Source organism: Indicator indicator, chromosome 26 (genome assembly GCF_027791375.1).
Source record: "Indicator indicator isolate 239-I01 chromosome 26, UM_Iind_1.1, whole genome shotgun sequence".
Lineage (NCBI taxonomy): Eukaryota > Metazoa > Chordata > Aves > Piciformes > Indicatoridae > Indicator > Indicator indicator.
Genome location: NC_072035.1, coordinates 3,603,937 through 3,625,061, shown reverse-complemented (window position 1 = coordinate 3,625,061; position 21,125 = coordinate 3,603,937). Strand labels below are relative to the sequence as shown.

The following is a 21,125-nucleotide window of genomic DNA, read 5'->3' as shown; positions in this document are numbered from 1 at the left end:
TCCCCACTGCTCCAAGCACACCAAAAAAATACATGTTTTGGGACTTGTAAAACTGCTGTATGTGCTCAGGAGAGGCCTAAGCAAAATTTAACCCAACCTACATGGCTACAAGGTAGCCTGCATGTTGCCTGTGGTTAGTGTGCACTGCAGCATCTTGTGGTTCTTTTCTGCTTTGAAAATTAAAGCAGGTCACATTTCAAAACAGGATCAATTTGTTTGCAGAAAAACCCAAAGTTAACCAAAAGTGACCATAAGCCCCAAGTCATTCCAATTCCTCTAAAAATGGTAAATGCTCTGTGCTTCCTGCAACAGTCCACGAATTTTAAAGGCACACTTGTTCAGAACTATCTAGAAAATTCATCAGATGAGTGCATTTTTCAGATTTTGGCTTTGCTCTTAAAATTTTCCAAAGCAAACTGAGTGTGTATTTCACTGTGGCACTCGTTTAACAATAGTGCTATTTTTGTATGTGCCAGGCTTGGCACCTACCTCCATTATTGTTCAAGTTGTCCTGTGACATAAGCATCTCTTTTTCTTTTGTAGTTCTTTCCAACCTATCCTCCAGCAATGCCTGGAATGCCACCCATGCTTCCACATTCAGGTCCCTTTGGGTCACTTCAGGGAGCATTTCAACCGAAGGTACAAACTTCTTCTTATGAAGGCTTTGTTCTTTTGCTGGGAGAGAAAAGCGTATTCAGAGTCATGTCTCTGGTGATTTCGTAGCACATGATTTAACTAGCAGGAGTGCAGCACAGGGTTGGAAGTGATCACCCCGCAGATCCTGTGAGCATCCTCTGCACAAAGCAGCCAACACTTGAGCAGAAATTTTCTCTTGGCACTACAGATTGTTCTTGGAAAAGGATATAGTGGTTCACTTGGGAGGTCAGCTGAAACTGGAGGAGAAGCATACACTCCAGTGCGTTATTTGATTGAAATATTTACAGCTAATGGCAGACCCATGAGTCTCAAATCATTTTATAAATTTAACGGTCTGAGATTGCAAAAGATAAACTGTGTTTATTCCAAGAAAAAAAGAGAAAAGGAAAAAAAAAAGATCAATTGGCCATACAAGTGTGGGAACAATAGGCTGCTGTAAATGGGTAGAGCAATTTGAAGGAGCCAGATTTTTATTCCCAGCTCCGACACTGTCTGACCTTGGGCAAGTCGCTTAAATCTTCTGTTCCTCAGCTTCCTCATCTCTAAAGTTATCTTGCAGTGGGTTTTATAAGGGTTGATTAATGCCTGCAAGCTGCTTCGAGATAGTGTGTCTGAGAGGTGCACTGCAACTGTAAGGTATCATTCCAAGTGGCACTGCCTGGCATTGGGAAATGTTGCCATGCTAACCACCATCTTTGACCAATTCTGTGGTGTGCACTGCTTTTTTTTTTTTTTTTTGTCCTCCCAGACTTGCTCTTTTTATTAGCTACTTTTAAATGTATGGAAATGGTTAAATCTCTCTGAATTTAGAGATTTCTTATCTCGTACTGGATTTCCATAGAGCTCTGCTGCTGTGTTAGAAGACTGCAAGGACCAGCACTGCAGCCAGCCTGTTTCTGTTGGCATTTGGAAGGTCATTTCTGTAACCAAGCAGGGCTGTGGGGTGTGCTTCCCTCAGCAGTCTCACTGACATCAGTGAAAGTCAGTAATTAGCAGCTGCTGCAAATGAGGCCTCTTACAACCTTACCACTTTATTTATTTAAAGGAAGCTGGAGTACTTCCTCAGTACTCATCAATTCCCTTATATTATTTTATTTTCTAGATACATTGAAAATTGCAAAGTCTCTAAAATGGCTTTCTGCAACAAAAGTTCTGTGTACTTAGAGGTGTAGCAGAGGAGCAGTTGCATCTAAACAGAGGGAGAAGGAAGAACAGAAAATCCAGCACTCGATGCACTTTGTCTACCAGTGTTAATTGTTGCTGTTCCTTCAAGGGATGCCAGGGGATCCCTACAGTTGTCAGGGTGTGAACTTGACTTCCCAAGAAACGGAGCTGCGCAATTAAGGTGGAATTGGCAAAATTTTGTTAATGGGAAGATAAGGTTCAGTTTTGCCATAAGGCTACTTTTAAGTCAGAGCTTCTGATACACTAATAGCATAGAATCACAGAATGGTCTGGGCTGGAAGGGACCTCCAAAGGTCATCTAGTCCAACTGCCTCTGCAGTAAGCAGGGGCATCCTCAACCAGATCAGGTTGTCCATGCAAGAAGAAAAGCCTGCTCTTCTTGTTTCCATCTCCATTACAGAGCTTGAAAGATACCATGTAAAATACCACTAGACCAAACAGGAGCAGTTATAAAGCAAGAAAGAAAAGCAAGCACAGATCCCTTGCATTTTTAAACAGTTTTTAGTGCTGCCTTCTAACCAGCTTTTTATTCATTTAAATGATAGATGTGCAGAACATTTGCTAGCTTGAGTTTAAGCAGTGCAAGGTCACACTCTGGTGCCATGGTTAACCACTAGCATCACTTGATCTCTGGACAGTGCTGTATTTACATGTGATCTAACATCTGAAAAAAAAAAAAAGAGGCCTAGGTTGGAAAACGGATCTGCATCTTTGGCACATTGCTTTCCAGTTTCCTAGAGGAGACACAGCCAAACTGCTGGGCAAAGCCACTCTAGTCATCCTTACTGCATCATTTCCTTGCTCTCTCCCTCCCAAGCTGCTTGACTAAAGCCTTCATAATCACTACAGACCTGATGATTTGGTTTCAGCACGCTGAATCCTGCACTTCTTGCTTTCCCAAGCAGAGGTCTAGGTTTTGGTTTTTTCCCTTCCTGCGTCAGTTGCCTACAGCTGTGTGTGTAAATCCACTGCACATAAATCCAGGCTGACGGTAAACCTCGCAGTGAGTTTCCCAAAGGCCATTTCTCACAAGCTAAGAACTTGAAAAGGTCAGAAGTCTTCAGTTTACTTTGCTGGAGGAAGCATTCGCATCTTTCTCCAGGGGACAGAGGGACAGGATGACACCATGCTATTAACATGTTGTGATCTTAAAGCTCCTGCCTGTATGATAGCTGTAACTTATTTGCCACCTTTTATATTCCTCAGCTGTCAGACAGGCCCTGGGAGCACAGATCTGCCTGGGGAGTTTGTTGACTTACCTACATGCACACAAGCATTCCCTTTTTAATAAGACTGGAAGTTATGTAGCCTTAGAGAAATTTAAACTTATCTTTCCTCTCACACCCACGGTTTTACTAATTCCTCATACAGTTTGACTGTTAGAAATCTACTTGAATTTGACCTAAAATGTGAGTAAAATAATCTCCCAGGGAATGAGGTTTAACCCTTCTGCACTCAGCTGGGTGGAGGCACCAGGTGCAGTTGCTCTGGGAGAAGGGGATGGATGAACGCCAGAGTGAGAAGACAAATGAATTCTTGGGGATCATCTGGGACAGGGCAACAGGTGGGATCCAAAGGAGGAGGAGCAGGGATTCATTCAATGAGGTGTTTAATTCTTGCTGGGAAATGATGGGATAAACAATGCAAAGCTATAAAAGACCCACAAGCACCTTCTAAAGTTTCTCATCCTGCCTTGTCGAAGCAAATATCTGGGCTGTTGCCGTTTCAGCCATTGTGTTATCTAGCCCCAGTTAGAGAGGGGCCAGCTGCTGCAATATGGGAGTAAGATGCTTCAGTTGTTCAGTTCGTGAATGCAGTACTGGTTGCTGCCTGAAACATGGAGGGAGTCAGTCCACCTCTCTCATTCTCTCTCCTACTGCCTGCCTGTTTTGTCTAAAGAATAAGCTTGGAAGGCAAGGGACTCTCTTCCCATCCGCTTGCACACTGCATAGCACAGCAGGGTTGTGATTTCGGTGGGCTATGGGGTGCTGCTGTAAAACTGTTACTGCTTCTAAATAATAACAGATGAGATGGTAGTTAAATGCTGTTGGCTGTCAGTAAGAGATAACATTTAGCACTAATGTAGCAATGTGCCTGTTCAAAGCACAGGGCAAAATTGGACTAATTAATGCTGCTAACATCAGACAGAGCTGTTAAATGTACCATTGGTATGGTACAGCATTGCTCACACTCTGTTCTTGTCTTTCAGACTTCAAACCCTATTGATGTAGCAGGTAGACCAGGCACAGTCCACCATACGCTGCTGCAGAAGACTCCAGGGGTAGGCAACAATCTATGGCCTTCCTTTCAGCTTATCTGGATTAACATAACACTAAACACAGTGATTGCTCATAAAAAAAAAGAGAGCAGCTGGTGAGCAAATTGGCCTTTTAGACTGAACATGCAGTCAGGACAGAAGTTTCTTTTTCTGATGAGACAAGTGTAGCCTCCACCAGTCGTGAATACAAAGGGAGGTATTGAGTACTCTAAACAAAGTCAGGGGGAAAATGGGGCAGGAAACTCCTTCAAGGTCTTTCCTCTAAGCATTGCTGGGAGAGTAGTTTTATGTGCTCCATTTCATAACAATTACAGATTCAGAAAAGCACCCAACTGTTCAGTTGCTGGCATGAAGCTGCTTTGTTTATGATAAAATTCTGCTGAGTTTGGTGCAAGGAATGAAAGAGAAGTTTTAAGCCTTCTCTAAGCCCTTTAGGTTTCCCATGCCACAGGGGAACATTGCTTTCTAAATGCTTTTACTTGTTCAGAGGAAGGAAATTCCCCACCTTTCTGTATATTAGCTGGTTTTACAAAGACTGATTGGTTTATTTTTGCTTTTTCCATAGGTGTCAGACCCTTACAGGCCTCCAGTAAGAGTAAGTAAGGTTTGTGGGGGATTTTATATACATATATATATATATACACGCACATATCATGCATGTGGCTCTGAAATTGAATGTGTCCAGTAAAAAATTGCATGCTCATCCTTTATTTAAAGCAAAATGTCATGGCTAGCTCTTAGCTGCTTCTGATTCATAATGGTTAGGTTGAATCTCAACCTTATTTTGCATCCATTTGTGTGCATTAATAGTTCAGAGTATGAAATAAGGGTCACAGGAATAAACGACTGTGAGCGTGGACAGACATTCATCAGTGATCAGATTCAGGGTGGCTTAGGTCAATATGTTTTACTTGTGGTGTTCCACAAAAACATCCTAGAGTGAATACCACAGCTCAGCTGAAAAACAGTAAGTCGTTCAGCTGTGGCACTGCTCATCCCTGGTGATTATTTGTCCATACCCTTTCCCTCCCCAGATGGAAGCAGCCGTAATAACCACGCATGACTTAGCCTGCAGTGCAGCAGGGATGAATGAACAGGGCTCTTTTCAAGAACAGAACTGTTAACTATGAATTGCTTTCTCTTAAGCATGGCATACTGTTCTTTGGTTTATGAAGTGGGAAGTGCAAGTAGGAAAGAAGGCGGCAAGGATGTCAGGTCTCCACGAGATGAGGAAGATAGCCTACACCCCATATTCTTCCTTTTTATTTCCTTCTGAATTTAAACATCATCTGCTGCAGTACCAAAAAAAAAGTGTTGATCACCTATTGTGCCATTTTGGTATTCAGCTTTTCTCATTGCTTAGCTGCCTGTCTGACAGTGAGGGAAATGAAACATACTATCTGATGTAGGATGCTAACCCTGTAAATGAATCTAAGTTCTTGTGCTTTCCATTGCAGAAACCTGGGAAGTGGTGCGCAGTTCATGTACAGATCGCCTGGCAGATCTACCATCACCAGCAAAAGATCAAGGTAATTCAGCTTCTGGAACAAGGCCAAGCCTTTTGGCTTAGAGATTGCGTTTTAGTGAGTAATGAGCAGGAAGCAGTTTCTGTTGGTGATTCTCAGGCTTGCCTGTATTGATTAACTAACACTTCCAATCCTTTAACATTTATTGTAGCGACTATAAAGTTTATCTGAGAGCAGAGCTGGTTTGAAGGGCAGCAAAATGACCAGAATATATGAAGTGCACAGGCAGAAAGAGCAGAAGGGCAAAGGGAAGGCAATTTTGCCCTCAATCCATCTTCTTTACAAAGCATACATGTTTGATGTTGTTTCCCTTCTGTACTGGCACCTGCTGTGAAATATACAGAACATTGCCTCATTGGTAATGAAATCACTGATACTGGGAAGAACATTACAAAACACAGAGCAGGTGATTAGATTGACTGACAGGTTGTTGGGATTTATGCACTGCCATGATGATGGGCAGAGGGGGGACGCATGAAAACTGGAGAGGTAACAGGGTACACTGGGGTGCTTTACAGGCTTAAAGCTCTCTGGTAGGCAGAATAGCAGATAACAGGACTTCTAGGGTGTTATTTTTTCTTCACTGCTGCTGTCCTTTCGTCCCATTAATGAAGACCATTAAGTGTTTAAGTAGATGCACTGTAATTAGTGCCTGTAAAAGTGGTGTATGTCCTTTTTTTTTTTTTAATAAACAAATAGATCATATTCAAGAGAGACTTGGATGATTTAGCTGCAATTCTGACCATGCTGGCTTCTATAGGGGAAGGGTAAAAATAGCCTCAGGAGAAGTCTTATAGTTCTCCTTATCCTTCATCCCTTGTCTGTATACTGAGCTTCATTGGCTGCAGGAAGGGCATAGTCTGGGAACATCTCCCTCTTTCCAAACTGGAGAAGCAAAACAGACAAGTCCATCACACAGCTCTCAAGACTTCTGTCGGCAGTTTTCTGCCTGCAGAATAGTTTTTGTCAGGCTGAGAGCACTGACTGATCCTGGGGTGCAGGGCACTCTGTATCATGTTGCATGCTCCACTGTGTATGCTGAGGGGCTGAGAGCTCACTTCAGACCTTATTCATCTGGATGAGGCAGGCAGCTGAGAGGCTGCGGAGTGAAATGGCCTTACAGATTCTGTCAGAGCATGACTGCAGTACGTGACCAGAGACGCTGCTGTCACTCTCCCTAACTCTCCCTGGCAGGGATAAGCAGGAGTGAGCCTGAACTCCTTGTCTTTTTCTCCCATAAAAAAGGAAGTGTATAATGAGATTGGTTTTATATCATTTGACAGCAAATGCAGCTGGATCCCCACAAGCTGGAGATAGGTGGTAAACTTGACCTGTTCAGCAGACCTCCTGCACCTGGAGTGTTTCCAGGCTTCCATTATCCACAGGATCTTGCCAGGCCTCTGTTTTCTACCACAGGTAAGGGAAAAAAAAAAAAAAAACAACAGTCAATGTATGCTATGCCTAACAGCTACACATGCTTCAAAACTTGAAGCAGGCAAGCTGGTTCATAGGAGTGGGGAGGCACTGGTGACTGGTGTGACTGGGGCTCTCATAGCTGCTGGGCTGGGCAGGATCTTCTGCACATCACCAGGCTGCTGCAGCTGGCTCTGACATTCGTGTCTGTGCAGCTGGTTCTTATGTATCTGATTAGTAGGCTATAGAGTGATTTTTAAAAGTGATTTTGACAAAACACTTGAAACTTTTTCCACTGCAGAGGATTAAAAGTGGCTCTGGTCTCTTTCTTGCTCTAATATTTGCAATGGTGTTTTTCTCAGCTCCTCCACTCACTAAGATTCTGTTTGTTTTCTAAAAACAAGGGGGATTTGTAAAAGAAATGCTTCAATAACAGCATTGAAAATATCACAGGTGTATTTGTGAAGTGTTTAGTTTTTAAATATACAGTCTCCTATATGTTATGAAGTCTGGCAATCTCCAAGCCTTAAAATGGCATATTGAATTTTAAGTAATTAAATTAAATGCAGTTTACATTGATCAGTTGCTTTCCTATCTGTTGGAGAAGTAATTACAATTAATGCAATTACCAAACTGCAGTAAGCTTCACTGCAGTGTTCTTGGTGGCTCTGACCATGGGAGAGACTGCAACATTCTGGGTTTGGAGGTCACTGGTACAATTACTGTTGATTTCCATCTACCAAATGTTGGGTTTGATGTCTTCCCAGGGCTTAATTTTCCCCCTAGACTTTTTCAGATCTTCTTTCTGTGTTTTAAGATGCCAGAGTCTGCCTTCTGTATGTTATTAATTGGCAGTTAATGAAATTTTCTTTCTAACTTTACACTTATTTTATGCAGCATTGAGCTCTTGTTCTGCTTCAGTGCAGACATGATCATATTCAGCCTTGATTCAACCCTGTGGAAATGAACCAGGTTAGAAGTGTCAGGAATTTTGTCCCAAAACTGACAGAAAAGCAACTGATGAGAGAATCAAGCTGAAACCTCTGTGAGAAGTGAGATAGCCTTCAGGAACTCCAATGGTGGTTCAGTTTGTCATTCTGCTCTTATCTGTGGATGGAAATTCTTAACCATTGAATATGTTTCCACCACATCTATTCAGCTGATAGCAGCTGCATGTTGTAGAATGTTACCCCATTTTTTGGTCTCTATAAAGGTACTTTTGATGATACAAGGCCAAGATATTTGTTGCATCTGCTTGGATTTACAGACCCCTGGCTGGTTTTTTTTGTGGTAGCTGTTTCCTTATCACTGTCTGAAGTCTGTCCTGTGTTGCCATTACTAAAATCTTTTTTGATGTGTGGTTTTTGCTTCTGAAGGCTGCATTGGGCAGAGTTTACCCTACCAGGCACAAAAGCCCAAGTCTAGTTGGTATTTTGGCTTTTCCTTTGCAAGCGTGCCTTGTTCCTCCATTCATAAAAGCAAGAGGGGAAATAATATGGAATAGATACATTAAAGCAGACAAATTAATAGAAAACTTTCACTGGAGATAAACAACCTTAGAGTAACTTGTCCATGAGTATATTAATCACAAGAGCCATCAGACAGTAAATCTGGGTAAAGAGTGCTATCAAGGTGAACAAACACTGCAGCAGTAATACAGAGATGAATAAATCTCTTACCCTGCAATATCCCAGGCATTCTTTTCACCTTATCGAACAAGCGTGCAGCTGATGTGAATCATTGGTTCTGCTGCATTGCCTGGTTACTGTGGGAGACATAAGTTATCTTAGGGCCACCTGTCTTCAGGAAGGATGTTCAGCTGCCTGGCAGACGCTATATTTAATAACTCCCTGTCAGGCTGCAGTGCCACTCCTGGCTTTCTCTGGAGGATTTTTTATTATCAGCCCGTGTAGTCGAGTTTGTAAGCCGTCTCCTTTGAAGAAATCGCCCATCCATTATACACCTTCTGAAATCTTAAAGGATTAGAAAGATGACAGTCTCCATCCGTCTTGAAGCATTGGAGCAGTCAGAATGTTTATAGATAACTCTGGGTCTCATTGCTGTGGTCTCTCTCAAGTTTCCTCAACTCATTTTCTGGTTGCTTAGGTTTGTGGTGCCCAAGCTGGTGAGGGACACGCAGCTCTGTCTCCCCCTCCAGTTTTATAGTCTGCTCAGGTTCTGGACACATGAGTGCATTTTACAATGACCATCTGTTGGTGGACTCTGTCACCAAGGAAGGTCAGTGGTCAGGGACTGACCAGTACCTCAATAAAACACTGTTGCAGCTGTGTTTGGGATGCAGGTTCTACTGCGTTTTAATTTCTTCCCTCTTTCCCTCCACTTTTGCTGTGACCTTCTGTAACATTATCAGCACTGAGGATATGTGGTGGAAACGTGCATCTGATGTGGTTGGAGATAAGGGGCTGGAACTTACCAGAGCAGGTCTGTTGCTGATGGGAATCATTCGTAAAGGTCACAGATGAGGCGGAAGTATTTGTCATGAAGGTGGCAGGAAAGATGGAGTGGCAGGTTCTATAATAGAAAGTATCACTTGAGAAAGCAGTGACTGGGTGAGGAGCCCATGTTCAAGCCCACTGTGGCTGCTCATGTTTGCTAGAGTTGACTTGTTACTCTTTCCAGTATTAAGAGAAGTTAACTTTTATCAACAAAATACACAAGACAAGAGCACTGAAAAGCTTTCTTTAGGTGGTGATCTGTTTTGCACATGACTTAACATGTCCTTGGGGAAGTGCTGCTTCTGTCATCCTGTGGAATTGCTACTTTCTAACAAAACAAGACAGTTAATGCACAGGTATGGCAGGTCTTGATTTCTGCAAAGGAGGTTCAAGTTGTATTTGCATCTAGCCAGCATCTGAAAGTTACAATAATTCTTAATTCTGCAGTACTGGGAGCACTAGCAGGAGGAGGCACAGAAAGGACATTCACAGTGCAAATGGCTGGAGAGTGCTGATCTTGTCAGTTGTAGTACTGAAGTCACAGAAGCATTTTCTCACACACATCTGAATATTCAAAAGCTGATTTTGGATGCATCCTGAAAATGGTCTGTGCTAATCATAGGGGTCAAAAGCCAGGCCCATGAGATTGCCCAAACACACCATCATTTGCAGGACACATGGGAGTTCGTGCTCCCCCAAATGCCATGGATCCCAGTGGCAGGTGACACCGCTGCTTTTCACACTGTGGTTTCAAGCTCATTCTGGTTCACCTGCATCTGCCTGTAAAGAAAGCAAATCTCTGTTTTCTGCTGTGAAAAGAGAGCAGAATTTTCTTCATGAGCCTGGTCCACCTTGAAATACAGGGCAGACCAGCTTGTTTCAGCCCCTTCTTGCCCCTTGCCTTAACCTACTGTAATCTAGTGTGCTCAGCAGTGTTCCTTTCCCACGAGGCAGCATGGCACTCTGGCAATGAGCAGTGTCTAGGAAAGGGTGAAAAATACTGCAGGGGGAGCCTAGGGATGCAGAGACAGATGTGAGAGCGTTGGTGGAGCTCTCCTGGGAGAGGCATGATTGATGTTCCCTGCATGCCTGTCATTAACCAGTGTTTCATATAGACTCCAATCAGTCACTTCCGAGCACCTTCTGTCTGGGCCCATAACCTGGGCTGACCCTTTTTAATGTAAACACAGTGTAATGGCTGACAGTGCCAAACAAAGAGATTCGCCTCCTGATCACTACAGGTGAGCAGCAATGATAAGAGCAAGGTCTTCTCCTGCCTCCTAGTGCCCACAGACTCCTTTAAAGGGCACTCGAAGAAATCCTGCCAGTAGCTCACTCAGCTGGCATTTGAGGTCTTTCCCTGCCTTTGCTATGTTTAAGTCTGGCCTGTGCCTTTGCATCTGGTTCTTGAGTGTTTTGGCCAGGACCTCTGCATAGGCAAGCAGTCACTTGCCACTGCACTAAAAAGGGACCTTGTTCTCACAGGTGCGACACATCCAGCCACCACCCCTTTTGGTCCTTCACCTCACCACAGCAGTTTCCTGCCTACTAACCACTTGGCAGGTAAGTGTAAGTAAACCCTGCCTTCACCTTTATTCCTGGCTCTCTGGTGTGGTCCTACCTTGAGGCACTGTAGCACTAGGGGAGAGAGAGGCTTAAACTGTCTCAAGAGTCAGAGCTTGCCAGCTTCTCACCATGCCAGCTTCCCAGCACATCCCCTCTGCTGTCCTCCAAAGGAGGGGGGCAGGATTAGCAGACCCTCCCCTCCAAGAGAAGGGGGCATTGCAGAGCAGGCAAGTCTGTCCTTGCTGGGACACTGCATGCTGCACAGGAGCTGAAATGTGACCTGTAGAGCTCTTCTGTGCTCTGAATGTGCCCAAGCAAATGGGGGAAATTTATGCAAAGGTACCTCAAACAAAACACAGCTTAAAATGGGATCCTCCCATAGCATTTCCCACCTATGGAATTTCTTGGCTAGGTTCTTTAATAAAGTTCAGTGAACAGTTCCTGGCAAATCGCTGCTCTGCACATTTTGCCAGCCTTTCAGTTTCCTAATTGGCAGTAAGTAGAGCCTGATTTTCTTGAATTTTCTCATTTTAGAAGCTCACAAGCAGCTCATTGCCAATTAAAGATCAAACTCTGTTGATTAATGTTTTAGTAACACTCATCCAATCAGTAAATGTGGCATGCCACATGACCTAATAGATTTTTTTTCTGTTGCAAATACCCAGATTTACATCAAATCCTGAATATTCTGTCAAAATCAACTGTATGTCTACAGAGTCACTTGACTGTTTAATATCAAAGGGGAAGGGCAAGAACAGCTGTTTAAAAATAAGCAAATAAGGACATAGCTGTTTGCTCAAAGATCCAAGCTATTTGTGCTGTCTGCCTTGATCTTTTAAACGTAAGGACATCCGTGAGGAAATGGAGAGCAACACACCTCCTGTAACATGTCAAGTAAAAGATTTAAAAGGGACAGTCACAAAGCCAGTGGGCAAGAGGAGTTGTTTAGAGGTGACTAGTAGGAAAGAAAACAAGTACACTGGTACAGTTTAACCTATAGCCATCTCCAGAGTGCAGAAACCTGAGTCAGGATGTATCTGCTCAGAGAGGAACCTTCTGAAGATGGTTGCCTTTAATGGAAAAAAAAATATATAGATATAAATAGGGCTTTCTATCAACCAAGTCCCAGTAGCCAAATAGTTGGATACATGACCTATGAAAGGGAAGTCTTCTTTTGCCTTGGAGCATACAAGTCTCACATCTCCTTTTCACAGTAGCTCCTTAGACTACACTATCATTTCCACCACCACCAGGATGAGGGAAGCTATTATGGGAGAGGATTTTGGCACATGTTTAATTGGTGTAAGGATGGATGCCTGTAGTAATCAGGACTGTCTCTGTGCACAAGCAGGTAGGAAGCTGTGTACAGAAACAGGCCTGAAACAATGCATCCCCTCAATATGCTGACCAAGGAGCCTGCCGAGGTTCTTCTTTCAAGGCAATTGCAACACTTCTACTATTCGTACTGATAAGGAAGGAGAGTTACAGCACAGCAGCAGCCACCCTAATTTCAGCTCTTAGACCTTCATTTCTAGCTCCCCTCTGACTGGCATACAAAAGTTTATCACAGCACCTGTTTGCAGAGTGAGCACTGAATCCCTTCTCCATTTTAACGTGATGGGAATTTTCTGTGCAAAGAACCTTGCAATGAGAAGGATCAGCTTAAAGTCTGGCCTAATCCTACTTGGATTCAGACAGTTAAGAAAGGGAGGGGTGTGTTTCATTCTCCAACATTCTTGGCTAAATGCCTGCTAAATCCCTGTTTGCCTTTCCAGATCCATTTAGCAGGTCAAGCACCTTCAGCGGCCTTGGGAACTTAGGCAGCAATGCCTTTGGAGGATTAGGCAGTCATGCTCTGAGTAAGTACTGGCTGGGTTACTGCAGACAAACATCCCTTCCAGAAAAGCCACATGCTAATATTTACAGCAGCTGGTGGTAGTTTTTAAAGAAGTTTAATTCCTAACCTCCATTCTCCTATCTGAAAACACTGCACCTAAGATTTCCAGGTCTCTGCGGTGGGAGCTTTTCTGCATGTCACAGACAATCACTAGCTGTGCTCTGGGTCTCCTCACTGCTGAAGGTTGATACCTTGTGTGCTCCTAGAGGTGCAAGAGCTACAAGACCCCACTGAGCTCTGGGACCCTATGGGCATCTAAAGTAACACCCTTCAACAGCGAAGATGCATCGTGGAACAGCTATTGATGCTTCTCCTAATTCAGCACGTAGACTTCCTCTCTAACCATTGTATGAAGTTACAAATACCTGTATAAAATTATTTTTATGTCAAAACCACCTTACCTTTAGGCAAGACATGCTTGAGAGCCACATATAAGAGAGCATGCTTTTGCATCTCATGGTGCAACAGGAATCAGCTGAAGATTGATGGAGGAAAAATCAAGTGACCGTTCTGAAAAGCCTACAGCCAAGCTCTGTTTTTATACACACACACATACCACCAAATACTCTGGTTTCTTTAACTAAAAAGCTTAAAAAGCTGCAGGCAGCTGATTTCTTGTAAACTACTCACAAATAAAAGTTTCTGCCAGTGAGAGGAGCTGAGGAAAAATATTGGTTTTGTGCAGGAACCCTTGCTGGGGTGGGGGGAGAAGAGGAGCTGGGCATTTCCAGTCATCACTGAGTTATTCAGATGTGTAGTTAAAGCTTCCTCCACCTTAAAAGAGATGGTGGATCTTAGACCCAGTGTTGGAGGTATCTGTGTCCACCTGCAAGTAGCTCCCTCCACCACCATTAGCTCCAGATTAACAAGCCTTGAAAGAGCAGTTCTGGCAGTGTTTAGCATTGTGAAAAATGTGTATGGAGTTAACTATTTTTAACTCTTCCTCCACCTGCCATTATTTTAGCTCACAACAACATTTTTACTCACAAAGATGGCCCCAACCTGCAGAATTTCAATAATCCTCACGAGCCATGGAACAGACTCCATCGGACACCTCCATCCTTCCCAACACCTCCACAGTGGCCCAAGCCCACCGATTCTGAGCGAAGCTCCTCAGTGACAAACCACGACAGAGACAGAGAGCGGGAGCGAGAACCCGAGAAGAGGGATCTTTCTCTGAGTAAAGAAGACAGAGAAAAAGAGAGGTAAGCAGGGTGTGCTTCTGAGCACCTTCTTCTGGCCTTATTTTGCCTCTGTATTTTTTTGATCGGAAAATAATCTTCAGAGGCAAAACATTGCTTGTCTCTGAGCAGCAGCTGATAGGCCTCCCTCTCAGATAAGCACAAGTACCAGCAGCACCAAAAAAAAAAAAAAAAGCCCTTCTTTGCCTTTTAGAAATTGTTCTCTGTGGAAATATGGCAAGCCAGTCCCTGCTAGTAGGTTAATAAAAAGCACCAGGCTGAGGAAATGAGAATGTCACTGCATTCCCAGGGCGTACTGGGCTGTTTTCAGTGCAACTGCTGTAAGATTGCTGTATATTCTGAAATGGTGTGATGGGTCCTTTGGAGACAGTCATAGTTCTCATTAATGTACAGATATGCTGATGAATTCAAATGTTGGCTGGACATTAACGAGATAAAAATGCAAATGCCTGTATCTGGAGCAATGTGCATGATTCTATTAGCAATAGTGGGGTTTAAAAACTGCCTTGTAGACAAACCCATAATAATGGTGACAGGACTGTATCACCTGGGCTATAGATACTTCATTAGCTTCCAGTTATGTGATTCTGAAGCTGTAAAGCTCTTTAGATTTCAGAGCCTAGGTGTCTCCAGCAGGCTGCTTCTTTGCAGGCAATAACAGCCTGCAAATCTTAGATTTATCTAGTGATGGGGGTTCATAGTTTGTCTGGAGTGCTTTGAAGGAGATCTTCAGGCGGTGCCTGTGGGCAAGACTATATGGAAGCAATAGACTCACAGTCACCTTGCTTTAAGTGTTAAATTGCCTGACACCCATGCACGGATAGTAATTCAGATAGAAAGCTCCCTTCTTGGCTTTAGTGTAATTCATTTGCAAATCAAGGTTACTTTACTCTCAAGAGTGCTCACACAGGGGTTAACACATCTATTACATTTCTATTACTTCAGTCCCCAGCTTCATCCCTGTTTGGAAATGGTTTTAATAAACTGCATCCTTGACCAGCAATCAGGACTACCGAAGAGGAAGAAATCTGGGTTAGCAAACGTAATCATAATGGATAAATACTCACAGAACTCCCCAAAACATCTCCAGCTTTCAGCACTCAGGTCTTACAGCTCTCAAAAGCAAACCTGTCATAAAATTTGAGCATCAGTGAGCCTCTCAGCTGCATAATGCAGTTCTCTCCATCACACCATAGTACTTTGCATTTAGAGTGTCTCTCATTCAGAGCAAAGTGCTTATAAAAGGTGAGCATTATTTATCGCCCTCGTAAAGAGGTGGGAGTAACTGTGACTAATTGGCTTGCTCACGGGTAGAGGTGTAGTCAGAAATACAAACCCTCAGACCTCTCTTTCGAAACCATGGCCATTGTCATCAAACCCCTCCTTCATCATAGCAAGCCCTCTTGAAACACAGGTCAATTACTCAGTTCCATGGCTTATTCAAGGATGTTTTTAACTTGAGCACCTGGCTTACCTGCCATAACTGCCAACAACAACTCTCCTGCAGCTCCATAGGAAAATAAGCATCATGTGTGCAGCTCCTTCACAAGACAGCCTTGTCGGCAGCTAGTCAACAAAGCTGTCTAGTGAAGGAGCTGCACACATTTCTTTAGGCTTGTGCTTTGAGTTCCTAGATCTGTGTTTTAGGAAAGGAACCTGAGCTAAGAGCGTACAGCCAAGATCATTGTCTGGCAGCAAGATGTACTTAAGGACACACAGTAAGCCTCTTTTGAAAAAAGATTAAGCTGTCTACGTTTCTCAGTGAAGTCTCTTTAGGGTGAATACACTGTTCTTTCAAATGCACCCCAATTTAGTCCCCAAATTTGTGGGCAGTCAACTTACTCATCTGTGCAGTACACAAAGGCAGGTAGTGCATGTCAATTAGTGGGCATCACAGCTATAGCTGATGCCAGCAGAGCTTCTCAAATCATTTTCTGAGCAATCTGGAATGACACAACTAGACACAGCACGGTGCATGTCCAACGTCACATGTCTATTTTTTCACACAAAACCCTCTCTTTTTACAGAGACCTCATGGACAAAAACAGACACTCAAACAGATCCTCACCGGCATCGGCTCCAGTGACACACCAGATAAGCAATCTCATCCGCAGCAACAGCCAAACTTCCAGTGACCCCATCAGGCAGGTTAGCCTCGGCGAAAGGGACAGGTCCAAAGAACCAGAGCGAGAGCACCCTGACCGCCTGAGAGAGCCACCCATAGCAGAACACAAGATTAAAGAGAGCCGTTCCCCGGTGAAGGAAACTCCAAGCCATGAAAAGAGACCCTCTGAGGACAACACAAAGCCAGTAATCCAGTCTGTATCCCCATACAGCAAACCTGCACTAAGCGAGAGCTTGAAGCTTACCAATCTAATGAGCAAGGACATGGAGAGAAAGACAGAGCTTCCCAGTGACCTCCAGAAGATTAAGAATGACATCAAAGTCAAAGAGGAGAGGAAGGAAGATAGTGATGTGCTTGTGGTAGGGTCTGAGCCTTCACAGCACTCCCGATCAGTGGAGCATCCCCCACCACCTACTTTGCACGGATTATCATTGCCTCACTCAATGGCTGCCTCTATGCCCATCTCCATGGGCAGCGTGCACCAGATGAACAACATGAATGTTCTGGACCGCAGCAGAATGATGACCCCGCTCATAGGAATGAATCCCTTGTCAGGAAGAGAGAGGCTGCCACATCCTGGATTTTCCTGGGATCCAATGAGGGATCCATTGCGAGATGCCTACCGGAGCTTAGACCTGCACCGTCGAATGGACTTCCAGCTCCGGACAGATCCCATCCATAGGTTCCCCACCACCTCTGGGTTTTATGACCATGAGCGTTCTTACAGAGACAGGGAGCCACATGACTATAACCATGAAAATCTTCTTGAAGCCCGCCGAGAGCAGGAGCGGTTGCGGCAAGTGGAGGAAAGAGAGCGCTTGCACTTACGGGAAGAACTTGAGCGTGCCAGAATGCACCACTTGCACTCGTCCCCCATCGAAAGTCACCTGGCACACGTGCCATCCTTCATGCCTCATTTAAGCGGGATGCATTACCCCAGACTGAGTCCATCCACTGCCATGCACAACGGGATTTTAAATAGGAACCCACCAACCGCAGCACTGAGTGCCCCGCCACCTCTTGTACCAGCGAGCAGCACCAGACCTGCCTCCCCACGCAGGACTACTCCACTCACAAACTCAGAGTCCAGGGACTACTCCCCCTCTAGGAACCCCAAAGAAGTAGAGGCACGATAGTCCCCAACATTGAATTTTAAAAACCCGCCTGTACATAAAACAAACGAGCAAACAAACAGGAGAGAAGAAAAAAAAAACAAAAACAAACAGGAAAAAAACCTACAGAAAAAAAAACAAAATAAAAACACAAAAAAACAAACCTTTTACAAAATGCACTGCTGTAAACTTTTTTTTTTTTTAATGTAAAATTTGTAGAAGTTAAGCACATTTCCATAAATAACGGGGTCGGGGGATGCAGACTTTCCAACAAGAAGGTTGCTGAGAATGGGAATTTAATATATAGGTATTGATTTTTGGTTTTGGTTTTTCGTTTCTGTGCTAAAAAAAAAAAAAAAAAAGAAAAAAAAGAAAAAGTGAGTTAAAAAATATCAAGTTTGTACATTTTTTCCCAAATGTGAGAAACATTTTTAATGGATTTGTATTTTTTTTAATTTTGTGCTCTTTATTCACTTCAAGAAGAAGAAATTTTGCTTTTGTTTTTAGTTAAATTTGCATTTTAAAGGCCTCAGATCCTTAAGGAAAAAAAATACCCAGGGTTTCTTAAAAGTATTATTTATGGAAATACTGTAGTTTTACAGTCCACTGTGAGGTTCCCTTCTGAGGCCAACTGATCACTTACCTTGGTACTTTGGAACCGAAGTTACAGATATATATTAAAATATTAATAATAATAATAATAATAATGTACAAAACTGTTTGTTTTTTGCCTTATTATATTATGCAGAAATTTAAGAGGAATTTTTTTTGACTTCTTGTTTTAAACAAAACAGTAAAAAAACACAAAAAAACAAAAACACACACAAAAAACCAACCAAACAGAAAAAAAAAGAAAAAAAGAAAAACAAACTGTAAATATTCTGTTAATATAAATGTACACCAATATTAAATTCTTAACATAGGTAGACTTTATAAAAATGGTTTCTAGAACCACTCTGGTTATTTGTTAACATGGTTACAACTCATACTCTTGTCACAGTCAGAAATTCACACTCAGAAAGCTAAGCACGGCATATATATACTTCAACTATGCAAGAACTCGGAGGCAGGTCTTAGTGGATGTTGGGGGGAGGAAGGTTTAAAAAAACCAACAAAACCAACGACAAAAAAAAAACTACATTAAAAAAAATAACCACCCAAAAACAACCAACTCGCAACTATGGAGACAGAATGGATGTGGAATGTGACCGGGAAGAAGGATGCTTGTGTTTAACAAAAAGAAACAAAAAGAGACTGAATTTTTTGTACAAACACAAGGGACAGTTCGTGGAGGAAAGAGAGAGACACACGCTCCTGGAAGGGAATTTTGGTTTCCTACTTTTCAAGCTGGCAAAAGCAGATGGAACTGGCACAGTACCATGCGGCAGACCCTTTCCTTAGGTTTTTTTGTTTGTTTTCTTTTTCCTTTTTTTTTTCCTCCTTTTTTGTTTTTTCCTTTTTTTTTTTTTGTGTTGTGGGCAGGATCGCTGGCAAGCAAGGACAATTTTCCGTGGATCCCTTGTGCTACTTGTGCAGTGTTCTTATTGGAATCTGTATACAAGACAAAGTAGAATTTTAGGAGTGCAAAACAAAAAAGAAAAAAAAAAAACAAAAACAGAAAAAAAAGTCTAATGGTTGATTAAAAAAAAAAAGAAAAAAAAGAAATTCTGATATATTATCTATAGTACATGAAGACCATAAGCAAATGTTTGTTTCAGTGTGGTTCTGCCTTGAACTGCTTTTTGGCATGATTTCTTTTTTATTTCCAATTTTACTTTTCATCCATATGTAAATTTTGCCATGTTTTACTTGCTGTACCATCCCCCCTCCCTTATTTTATTTTTCAGTGTCCATGTTTTATATATCCTGGGCTTTTTCTCTCTAGTTAATTCAGCCATCCGCTACTATTTTCTTGGCTCTGTAACTCTTGTTCCCCCCCCGCCCCCATCCTCCCCCCTGCACCCCCTGTAATTTTAAACATTCAGTTTCCTTGTAGATCAATGAAGATAAATACAACATTGATTTTGGATGAAAAAGGTAGTTGAGTGTTTGTGTGTCCTAGCAGCCAGCGCTGTTGACTCCAGGCTAATGGTTTATTGACAGTGGTGCGCTGGTGGCTGGGAGGAGGCAGCTGGGCAGCTGGTGAAGGGCTTGGTGCAGGAAGAGAGATTTTATTTAGCTTGTGAATCTTTATCAGCAGAATGAACTTGTCCCATCAAAGGCTCTAGAGGCGATAGCTGTGGTAGTCAAGGGCTGGGGAGGAGAGTGGTGCTCCCCAGCTCTGCAGCAGTAATCCCACCCCGTGACCCTGAGCGCAGGGGACACCTCGGGCACCCCCTGCACTGCTCTGGCAGTCTTTTGCTGGGGGGGGAGGAAGGAAGGAAAAGGAAGCAGAGCCTCTGTGCAGAAGCTTGCTTGAAGGGATCGTGCTGCTGGCATCACTACGGGAAGGTTCTTGCCTCAAGCACTGTTCTCCATGTGCTTGTCATTTGCGTCCCTAGCTTTTCCTGTAGGCTGAGAGCAGCCATCTGCAGGGGGATGGAAAAGTGCTCAAAACCCCCTCACTCTCAGTAACTGATTTAACAGTGGGTGACTGTGCTTTAACAGCATGTTACAGCTTCTGTTTTTAAGTTTGTGTGTGACTAAATTACCAACCATAAAAAAATAAAATGAAATAAAATAGCAGGGTCCTTAATCTGATGAAAGGAAGCTTAAAACAAAATAGGCATTAAAAATCAGCACCTGCTCTCCCAGCTGAAATCAGAGGAACATAGAACACATGGTGGAAGTGAAAAGTGTGTTGGACTCGGCATAAAGATATTCATAATGCTGGCTCAGGGGGATTGTAATTCTCTCCTGGTGCCATTGTCCAACATGGCATCTTGCTTGATGCCACCTCTAACAGACCTCCATAAATGAACCTCCCCAACCTCTGTTAGCAAGAGTCCACAGCTGCATCTTTCCAGTGCAGATTAAGTGCGAGCAAGGGGGTTACTGCATGTTTCAAAAAGCCACAAAACCAGACTGTACCCTTTGGAAGCAGTTGATCCGTGTAGGGTTTAAGAAGCCAGCGTTAAATCAATGCCATGCTCCCTTGGCATTCCTGAAGGATTGCTTCTTGCAGCCAGCTGGTGCCAGAAGAAGTCATCATGACTGATGTCATGGCAGTCTGAATATTAAAGGAGAATCAGCGGTGTGCCATTGCCTGTGTTAGGAGGCACTGCTCTTACACCTTCCAAGGATGACCCATTGATAACGCTGCACTACAGCAGGATTGCAGCAGAACTCTGCGGTGCCGAGGATCAGCCTCCTCGCAAAATGGTTCGTCATGATTAATGGCGTTATTACCCAGACAGAAACTAATTAATTCAGCCTTATTCCTTTAAGCCACCCCAGCTGAGCCGCCTTCTGCTAAAAAGAACGGCTATAGAAGGACTTCCTGGGTATTTTTGCATTTCTACCACTGCTGAGCTTTCGTTTTGTGCTGGTTTTACCATTTTATCCTTAGAGACTTCTCTCAGTCATTGACAAAGGGTGGGATATAGCAAACAAATTACACTGGGTGGGAGGAAGAGGATGGGATTTGTAAGGCTCCTTGCTTGCCTCAGGCACCTTAATTTGAAAAAGCTGCTCAGGAAAGCATACGGAGGGAGACCAGTTCTTGCATTTGTGTTCTGTCTGAAATGCGATGCAACACACATCCACAGC

At 43.3% G+C, this 21,125-nt stretch overlaps 1 protein-coding gene across 1 annotated transcript in view; it reads left to right on the top strand.

Annotated features, from left to right (window-relative positions):
- The window catches only part of FBRSL1 (fibrosin like 1), a 546,528-nt gene extending 529,003 nt beyond the window's left edge, over positions 1-17,525 (top strand). Inside the window, exons 12-20 of the mRNA XM_054392510.1 lie at positions 544-639; positions 4,052-4,123; positions 4,686-4,724; positions 5,578-5,649; positions 6,930-7,062; positions 11,001-11,078; positions 12,857-12,940; positions 13,943-14,183; positions 16,208-17,525. Of these exons, the coding sequence (XP_054248485.1) occupies positions 544-639; positions 4,052-4,123; positions 4,686-4,724; positions 5,578-5,649; positions 6,930-7,062; positions 11,001-11,078; positions 12,857-12,940; positions 13,943-14,183; positions 16,208-17,441 (2,049 nt within the window). The 3' untranslated portion in view covers positions 17,442-17,525. The remainder of the gene's footprint in view (positions 1-543; positions 640-4,051; positions 4,124-4,685; positions 4,725-5,577; positions 5,650-6,929; positions 7,063-11,000; positions 11,079-12,856; positions 12,941-13,942; positions 14,184-16,207) is intronic.
- Positions 17,526-21,125: the final 3,600 nt, after the last annotated feature.